Here is a 9061-nt window from a genome sequence, read left to right on the forward strand (position 1 = left end):
TCAATGATGGAGACCCTGGATTCCACCCCAGCACCAAATAAAAGTAAAGAAATAAGCCAAAGTCCCAGTGTCCCTTTTCACCAACATCTCCTCCTCTGGCACATGTGGAAAATGACCTGTAATAAACAGGAACCCTTTTTCTGTTCTTTCTTTTGACACAGGGGCCTCATGTATCTTAGCCTGCCTTGGAGCTCACTAAACAGTCAAGGATGACTTTGAACTTGTAATCATCCTACCTCTTCTCCGGTGCTAGGGTTGCAGGCATGTACTCCTCTGCTAGGTTTATGCAGCACTGCGAATGGGACTCGGAACCTCGTGCATGCTCAGCACATACTCTACCAACTGAGCTATGTCTCCAACCTTAAGATGAAGCCCTCTGAAAGCTGAGATAATGTATTCCATCTACAAGATCCCTCCTGAGCCACCCCTAGCAGATAACAGAGTCTCACCACAAACCCTGCTGGCCCCTTTCCAGCTCTTTCTCATAGCTGACATTTTCTGCTCCTCTGTGTCTCTAGCGTGCTACACGCTGTTGGCAGAGGCTTCGGAATCTGAACAAGCTCTCCCAGTGACAGTGTCTTGCTCCTGTTTACTGATAGGAAACTGCAGCTCAAAGAGGTGAGCACTTTGCTATAGGTCAGTAATGGAGAGTCAGGATTTGAACTCAGGATAGGCTGGACACTTTCCACTACACCGGTGGGTATGTATTTCCCTGGAATAAAGGGAGGGGCAGGAAGAGGAAACCTCCAGCCAGCTGCAATCCAAAAAGCTTCACATGGCCAGTTCTGTAAAGGAGGCTTCTAGGTAAGCCTCAATGGAGTGGAGGGTGTGGAACAGTGGTTCGCAGCCTGGTGTCAACCCCTTTGGGGGTCGCATATCAGATATCCTGCATATTGGATATTTGCATTATGATTCACAACAGTAGCAAAATAACAGTTAAGAAAGCAGTGAGGACACACTTTTATGGTTGGCAGGGTGGTGGGGTGGGGGTGGGGGGGATCACCACAACACCAGGAGCTGTGTTCAAGGGCTCTAGCATTAGGAAGGGTGAGAAGCACTGGTGTAAAAGGAAGATTGAAGGCACTGGCCCACGGGAGTCTTCCCTTTTCTTAAAGCATTGCTCTGGGGCCGGGCGCGGTGGTGGCGCACGCCTTTAATCCCAGCACTCAGGAGGCAGAGGCTGAGGCAGGTGGATCTCTGTGAGTTTGAGACCAGCCTGGACTACAAGAGCTAGTTCCAGGATGGTCTCCAAAGGCACAGAGAAACCTGTCTGAAAAAACCAAAAGGAAAGCATTTCTCTGGGATACTTTGCTAGACAGTCCTTGGCCCCATTCCCCCTCCCCGCCCCAGCACAGTCATCCATCCTCCATGTGACCACAAGAGCGATTCCCTCAAATCCTCTCCTTTTACTTCTCCGATTAGAAACCTCCCATGACTCCCAGGTATTCATCAATGTGCCTCTTTGAGCACAGACTAGGAGGCCCTTTGAGATCTGGACTCCCATCTGCTTTCCCAGCCTTATCATTAACCACTCCCCGGCTTCCATCATGCCAAACTGACTGGCAGTTCCCAGCACTTGCTACATTCACTGGCCAGCTTTCACTCATCCTCCAGCCTTCCTCTCTGGAAAGTCTTTTGCTGCTCTTGGCCCTGGGTGTCAGGTCCCGCTAGCTTGCTCAGCAGCCCTCCCCTGAACCTTCTCACTTACCTGTTCCATCCTCGCTTTTCACAGTTTTTCTTGCCTGCCCTTGGCCAGCACTAGAATTGAATTTTACATCATCTCTCTAACTCTGTTTCTCAGGGAATTCACTCTTTCTCTTGGTGTGAGCATACCAGTGTTGCCTCCAAGAGCATACCAGAAATGCCAATGGCTTGATGCTAGGCACAGAGCATTTTCAGCATGGGATTGTGTCCTTCGCAGCCAAACCTCAATTTTACATGGAGGAGGTAGCCTAGACCATATCACAGTGCTGAGAAAACCCTGTGGGAAAGAATAGCTAACGGCAGGATCAACTATGGAAAGGCACTTGGAAGTCCTCCAGCTGCCTTCACTTTCTTCTTGTATAGAGCTGGGTGATGCTGGCCTCAGGTCCTCAAATCCACTAGTAGTTAAGAAGCCTAGCTTCTTACTTCTTCTATGAGACCACTGGTATAGATGCCCTCTGAATGCTCAGCACACACCAGTCTTCCCTGACAAGCAGGGAGACCAAACACTCAGCCATTTGGCAGGGAGGCTCTGTGGGCCAGCCTGACCCACCTTGGCAACTGAAAATGGGGAGGTGTGGAGCAGGGACCACACAGTCCGATATCAGTTAGATTATATCTAAACAGTGGGCTAAGGCTACCTGCTAGTGACACTTGACAGGATCTGGTAACTGCTCCCCCTCCCACCAGTCCAGGAAAGTTTATTTATAAGCAAAAGAAAATGCCAGGTTACACTGTGCCAATATGTTTCAACTGTAGTCCCTAGAGACACCAGGTAGGCTAAAACAGCAGCAGGGAGGGTTTGGGTCATTCCATTTGTAAGAAGAAACTAATGGGTTACTACAGGAAGGTAGGGTAGCTCCCAGCACATGAGGGACAAACAGGCCCATGAGGTAGGGGTCAGGAGGCCTGGATGTATGGGCTCGGGAAAGGGTTTCTGGGCTGTTTTGTAATGACCCAGTTTCTCCTTGCTGTTCTAAGACTGAGCTGAGAGGGCTGGGGAGTACAACAGTCCATGGAAATGCTACGAGAGCCTCCAGGGGGCCAGTGGGTTTTTCTAAAGAGCTCTTCTCTATCTAAAGTGTCGGGTTGCTAGTCACCAAGTGCTTTCCCCTCCCCTCCTGCTGAGCCAACCAAGCCTCTAAGCCTCTTGTAGTCTGTTTAATTCATGCTACTTCTGAATGAGAGCAATTTCCCCAAACTACAACTTTCAGATTAGACTTTAACAAAATATGGATGCGAACCAACCAGGTGTGGTGAGTGGCACACGTCAGTAATTTCAGCACTCTAGAGGCAGTGGCAGGAGTACGGACAAATGCGTGAGTGTGTGAGGCTAGCCTGCTCTATATAGAAAGTTCCAGCTCAGCTGGGCTGAGGAAATCCCTGTCTTCCTGCCGAGGGGGTGTGTCTAATCGGAGGATGCAAGTAGGGTCAATTACTGACTCAGAATGAAGTATGGAAAATAAAAAAAATGGCTTTCTCTTTTCATTACCCTTGGGCCTCACCACCCCCTTGCCCCCCAGGACAACTCTTCTGAAGCCAGACCTGGATGGCAGGGATGAGGAAGCAGGGAACTGTGTGTTTCTAATCAGAGTCAAGGTGAAGATCCCTCCTGGCCATTTGCTCTGAGAACGAGGCCCAGAGCCTGCCACGGATCACTCACCTGAAGGGATAGATTGGCAGCCTCTTCGCTGCAAACCTAGTAGGTCTCCCTACCCCATGGTTAATAACAGAAGAGACACTCAAAGACAGCTTTTCTGTGTGGAAAGGAAGAAAATTCCACTTTAATGGACTTAAGAACTCATCCATAATACATCAGGCCAGGAGCTGGTAAGGCCTAGCCAGTCTCAGGAGCAGGTTGCCAGAGGCCCCTGCTACCAAGCCAGGGAGATTTGCTAACAGCAGGACCTAGGCAGGCAGGTATTAGTCATTTGCTCTGCTGCATCAGTAGTTTACAGTATTAAATTACTTTTTAGTATTATCTAGTAAACTCAGTACTTCAGTCTACCTAGAAATGGCTAGTGTTACTTTCCCTCTCTCTTCCAAGGAAGATCACGATCTTGTAACTTTGGAGCTGTGCATCAAGGCCAGCCTGATTCTTGGCTCTACTTCTCTATCGATTCTTCTGACAGTTAACCAGTGGCAGGAGACCTGGGACAGCGCTGAGGACGCAGATGTGGTCTGCCCATTACAGGCCCAAGCTGCTTCGGAGGAGCATCTACTTGGGTAGGGTTAAGAACAACAACGAGCTCTCTAGTTAGTCCACGTCACCTTCAACGGTCCTGGACGAAGGGGAACAGATGGCGCAGAAGGCCATTGCCATGTCCTCCCTGGCTGCCTGATGCCTTCCCTTTGGCAGGCTGAGCCGACTCTTTATAGTGTGTTCCCAAGGACTTGAGGCGTGATGCACTTGGGGTGCTACGTCTCAGCGACCACCCAGTGGTGGTGGTGCTGTTGTTGTTGCCCTTGTCGCGCTCTTTGTCGCGTGCCATCTCCCATTCTTCAGCGCCAGACAGCTCCCGCAGGCTCTGAGAAGCATCGGGTCGCAGATAGTGACAAGGCCGGTGGCCACTATGATCGCGACGCGTGGGGTCAGCCCCCAGGGCTCCCACCAGCACCTTGATGACCATATCGTGGCCCTGCAGAGCCGCCAGATGGAGCGGTGTGAGGCCACCGCTGCCTGGGGCGCTCACATCAATTGGCAGTCCCCGGCGCTGGGCAAAATCATACAACTTAATGAGCTCCTCGTGGCGCCCGTGCTTTGCCAGCCAGTGCAGCACGCTGTAGCCGGTGATCGGGTCGTCCCGCAACAGCAAGCTGGGTTCAATCTCCAGCAACTCCAGCAGCACCTCAAAACGGCCCTCGGCGGCTGCCAGAATCCACGCGTGCTCCCGCGGCTCCAGGCACACTCGGCTGCTGCCCTGTCCGCTCGAGCGGCGGGAGCCAGGCGCGGCAGGCTCCAAGCACTCCTCCGACAGCCACCGGGAGGGAGCCGCCCCCTGCAGCCCCAGGAGCTCCCGCGGCGCCCCCCGGCGGCGTGTCCCGATCGCCCTAGTCACCGTCGGGGTGCTGTGGACGTTCGGCTCCCGGGATATGGTTGCACTGTCCGAGACGGTTTGGCCCTTGTACCTGCCAAGGCTACAGAAGTCTGTTCTGTTGGAGCGGATCTGTAGGGCGCTGGGCACGTTCTGCTTGACTGGCTCGTCCGAGGCCTTGGGCAGCGGGTTCGCGTCTCCTTGGGGCTGGGCCATGATCTTCCAGCTGCCGCCTGGGTGGCTCCGATGGCTAGCGTTCGTTCGCCTTCCAAGGGCCCCACGGGGAGAGGAACTGGCGCTGGCGGTGGGGAAGGAAGAGTCTTGAGCAACTGGGCTCCAAGGGAGGGAGTGAAGAAGGGGAGGAGAAGGACCGGTGGGAGGGAGCAAGCCGCCTTTGTGGGCGGTGGGGGGCGTGGAGGGGCGGGCGGTCTAGTAGCGTCCCCTGGACGCTGGGTACCACTGCAGCGACCTCAGGACACGACTGACTCCACCCCAAAAGGTCAGGTGAGTGGTTACCCGGCCTCCAGTACCTGGTTCACAACTGGGGGGGTGCTGGTATGTGGTGCTCTGGTCACCCTGGTTCTCAGCATTCCAGCAGCTGCTGGGGTGAAGAGGCCTTAAGTAGCCTCCTTGCCTGTGGGCTGAGCTGGGTTTCCAGTCCCAGTCTTCAGGAGCGGCATTTTGGCGCTTCAGGGGCAATTGCTCCCTACCCTGTCTTCCTTCACTCTTATCTCTTCAAGAATCTTCATGCACTTTGTCCCTGTGCGCCTTCTCCCTAAGCCTTGGGGAGGCAGCCTGGCCTCTCCGTGTGACTCAGGCTCCTCTACCCTGCCCTTTCTGTAACCTTGACCTTTGTAGCAGCAGCACCAGAGTGCTGTCAGGGGTTCCCGTGGAGAAGCTTGAGACCCAGGACCTGGTAGAAGACTGTTTCCCAGGACCCAGCCTTCTCTCTTCATTACTTCTCTGGGTTGGTCTGAAAAAGCAGCTACAGGTGAATCTAATCCAGCGCCACAGAAACACAGCTGTCCCCTTTACAGCTTCATCCTCAATGACCTTAGGAAACTTGCTGATGCTAGTAAGTCACAGCTTCTATTCTTTTGAAAAAGGTGGATCTTTTTGTTCCAACATTAGACTCCCCTTAGTCTTTTCTTTTACCGACAGATGAATTTGCTATTTGCTTGATTTTTGTTTTTGTTTTGAGACAGTGTCTTACTCTAGCTCAGGCTGGCCTGGAACTCCGGGTGAACCGCTCTGCCTCTGGTCCCAAGAGATGACAGTTCTGATATTTTGGAGATAGGGTCATATGTAGCCAAGGCTGGCCAGGAACTCAGTATGTAGTCAACAATGATGTTGAATTTCTGATCTGCCTTTGTCCTCTTCCCAAGTGCTGGGAATAAAGGTTGCCAAATCAACCCCCCCTCTTGAGACAGCAGTTCTTACCTCCTCTCCCCTCCAGTGTTAAGGAACTCAGCATTTGAGAAAGAGGGAGCCAGAGAAGGCTTTGGAGCCAGCAGGGAACATGACCATGATTCTGGTTGTGTTTGGAAGATGATTTGGAGAGAGGTAGAGGCAGGACACCACACTATTCAGGCAGTCCAGTTCAGGGTGAGTGGGGAGTGAGGCCAAGCTAGCTAGCCCTCTCCTCTGGGTCCTACAGTGGAACCAGCCGTGGACAGTGTTGGACAGTGGCTTTCCCCCCTTGTTGTTCAAATATTTGGGGCCAGCTGTAAATATCTTGAGTATTCTCTTGTGAAAGTATATGAATTTGAACCTGATATATATATATATATATATATATATATATATATATATATATATATTATATATATCTCGCTGCCAGATACTTTATATGTGCGAGCTCATGGTCTTAGTAACTAAGAATCACTCCTTTCAGTTAGCAGAGAAGTTAGACCACTTGCCCAAGGTCACCCAGCAGGAAGTGGCAGAGTAGGTCTGTGTGACACGGTAGCTTTTGTTCTGGCACAAAGAGACTGTCATTCAAGCCAGGGTTATCTGCTGCACCAAACTGCAGCCAAATGGCTGAGTGACCTTGCTGAAGCCACCTCCCACTTGCCCTCTTCTTCGTAGACCCTCTGCTTCTCCCCTCTCTCTTTGAAATTGATCTATTTGGGGTTGTTTAATCATTGATGTTGTTGTTGTTAGTTTTTGAGACAGGATTTCTCTTTGTAGCCCTGGATGTTCTGGAACTAGCTCTGTACAAGGCTGACCTCAAGCTCAGAGATCCTACCCACTTTTCCCGAGTGCTGGGATTAAAGGTGTGTGCCACCATTGCCTAGTCAATTTAGGGTTATTTTTTGATATTAGGGTCTTATATAGTCCAGGTTGGCCTCTATCTCTTAATCCTCCTGCCTTCACCTCCCAAGTGGTGGGATTACAAGTGACTGTCCCCATGCCTATCTCTGTTTTCTTTTGTTTGTTTTTGTTTTTTTGAGATGGGATCTTTTTACGTAGCCCAGGCTAACCTGGTACTCCCTGTATAGCCTTGACTCATTTTGAACTCTCAGAAATCCCCTTCCATTTCCCCCACACGTCTGTCTATTGAAGTTCTCCATGTTTTAAGATCAGCCTCAGTATCCACCTTATCCAGCCAGCTTCCTCTGCCCCAGCCCAGAATGACCTTCCTACTTCCTAACCCCCTGTTTCCATTACCCCATTGTCACCCTGCTTAGAGGGGATTGGCTATTATATTTCTTCTCTTTTTCTGACAGGTTCATTAAACTGCTTGATGAGCAAACTTTGTATGTGCAGAAGAAATACGTGGGTGCTACTTTGCTCTGGTTTGGTAGCCCGGGAAAATGTGATTTTTGTATGTATGGCTGTGAGTATAAGTTCATGTTGGAAGAGTCCATGCCAACTCCTATAACCAATCTATGGAACTTAACAACTGGTTGATTTGCTCAATTTATAAAGATAAAGAAGAATAGGGATTAAGTTGTTTCTTCCTTGAGCCTAATGGCCAAAGCTATCTCTTGGCCTCTATGGACTCCTTAAAGACCAGGCCCAGGCCCAGAGTGGGCTCCAAGCTTTCTGGCTTTCATTTTCAAAATGAACCCTGATTGACAAGCAGCTATTCCGTTGCTCTGGAAACTCCCCTCCATAACCCCAAATCTGTAAACACCAAACCACATGCATGCACACACACATACTTCCAGAATATCTGAACAGCTGCGGCAATATTTTCTTTAAATCAAAATGCCAGCATGGAGAATGCTAAATGGAAGAATGTTTGGACTATTAATTTTCCTTGCCACCAAGCAGGCGGTTCCCTTCCTATCAGCATTAATAATATCTCTAGTTCCAGTTCAAAGACTGCAAAGGCAAACCTGCCCAGCACCACACACCCATGACACAAATGCCCTTGCTAAACTCTGTTTCCAGAGCCCAAAGCCATGTTGCCTCTCTAGTGACTTGTTTCATCTTTGCTTCAAGGGCTCTCTCTTCCCTAGATCGCCAGCTGCACCCTCATCCCCACAACCATAGTACCCATGTCTATTTCAGCAGCAAGGGAATGAGGTAGAAGGAGTGAGAAACAGAAGGGATACAACCAACCCACTTATGACTGATGTGCTAGTTACATGAAGCAGCTGCCAGCCTTCATCTTCCTTGCATGTTTAGGATGGAACCTAGGTCTCACAGGCTAGACAAGCTCTCTACCCCTGAGCTACATCCCTAGCTCTCATCTGATCAAACCCTTGGAAAGAACTGACCCAGAGTTAGAAGGTAGCTGTGTGCATCACCATACCACCAGTGCCGCACCAAAATTTGACTGTAGGATGGGTAATTTGTGTTGCTGCCCCTGGAAACCCCCTAGTGTCTCTGTGATTTTCCTTAGGGATCCTGTACTATGCCAATGAAGAGAAATTGTTTAGAGAGGCTCTAACCATATTGTCTTAGGCTGGCTTTGACCACAAGCTCCTTCTGCTTCAGCCCACTGAATTTGAGGGTTATGGTGTATGCCACAATGCCATGCCTAAAAGAAGTCTTTTTGGTTGTTGTTTGAAAAAGGGTCTCACTATGTATCCCAGGTTGTCTTCCAACTTGTGATCTGTTTTTCCACACTGTGTGGGCATGAGTGCGTGGTGGTTTGAATGAAAATGTCGTCCATAGGCTCACATGTTTGAGTACTTGGTCCTCAGTTGATGAAACTGCCTATTAAGGATTAGGAGGGGTGGCCTTGTTGGAGGAATAATTTTACCAGGGATGGGAGTTGAGTTTTCATGCCATCCTTATCTCCTACTTGTATATTAAGATGTACACTCAAAGCTGTTCCTGCTGGGACACCTTTGCTTCACCACACAGAC

General features: G+C 50.2%; 1 protein-coding gene and 1 pseudogene across 1 annotated transcript; one reads left to right on the forward strand and one right to left on the reverse strand.

Moving 5' to 3' along the window:
* The window catches only part of LOC107978029, a 31913-nt pseudogene that overhangs the window by 12033 nt on the left and 10819 nt on the right, over positions 1 to 9061 (forward strand).
* LOC113837551 (ankyrin repeat domain-containing protein SOWAHD-like) lies at positions 3978 to 4955 on the reverse strand. The gene has a single exon (XM_035450196.1). The coding sequence runs from the start codon at positions 4953 to 4955 to the stop codon at positions 3978 to 3980; it is 978 nt and encodes a 325-aa protein (XP_035306087.1).

Source organism: Cricetulus griseus, chromosome X, assembly GCF_003668045.3.
Source record: "Cricetulus griseus strain 17A/GY chromosome X, alternate assembly CriGri-PICRH-1.0, whole genome shotgun sequence".
NCBI classification, from domain to species: Eukaryota; Metazoa; Chordata; class Mammalia; order Rodentia; family Cricetidae; genus Cricetulus; species Cricetulus griseus.

Bases quoted from the DNA above. Each gene is read 5' to 3' on its own strand.
- LOC113837551 (XM_035450196.1), bottom strand. From the start codon at position 4,955: ATGGCCCAGCCCCAAGGAGACGCGAACCCGCTGCCCAAGGCCTCGGAC.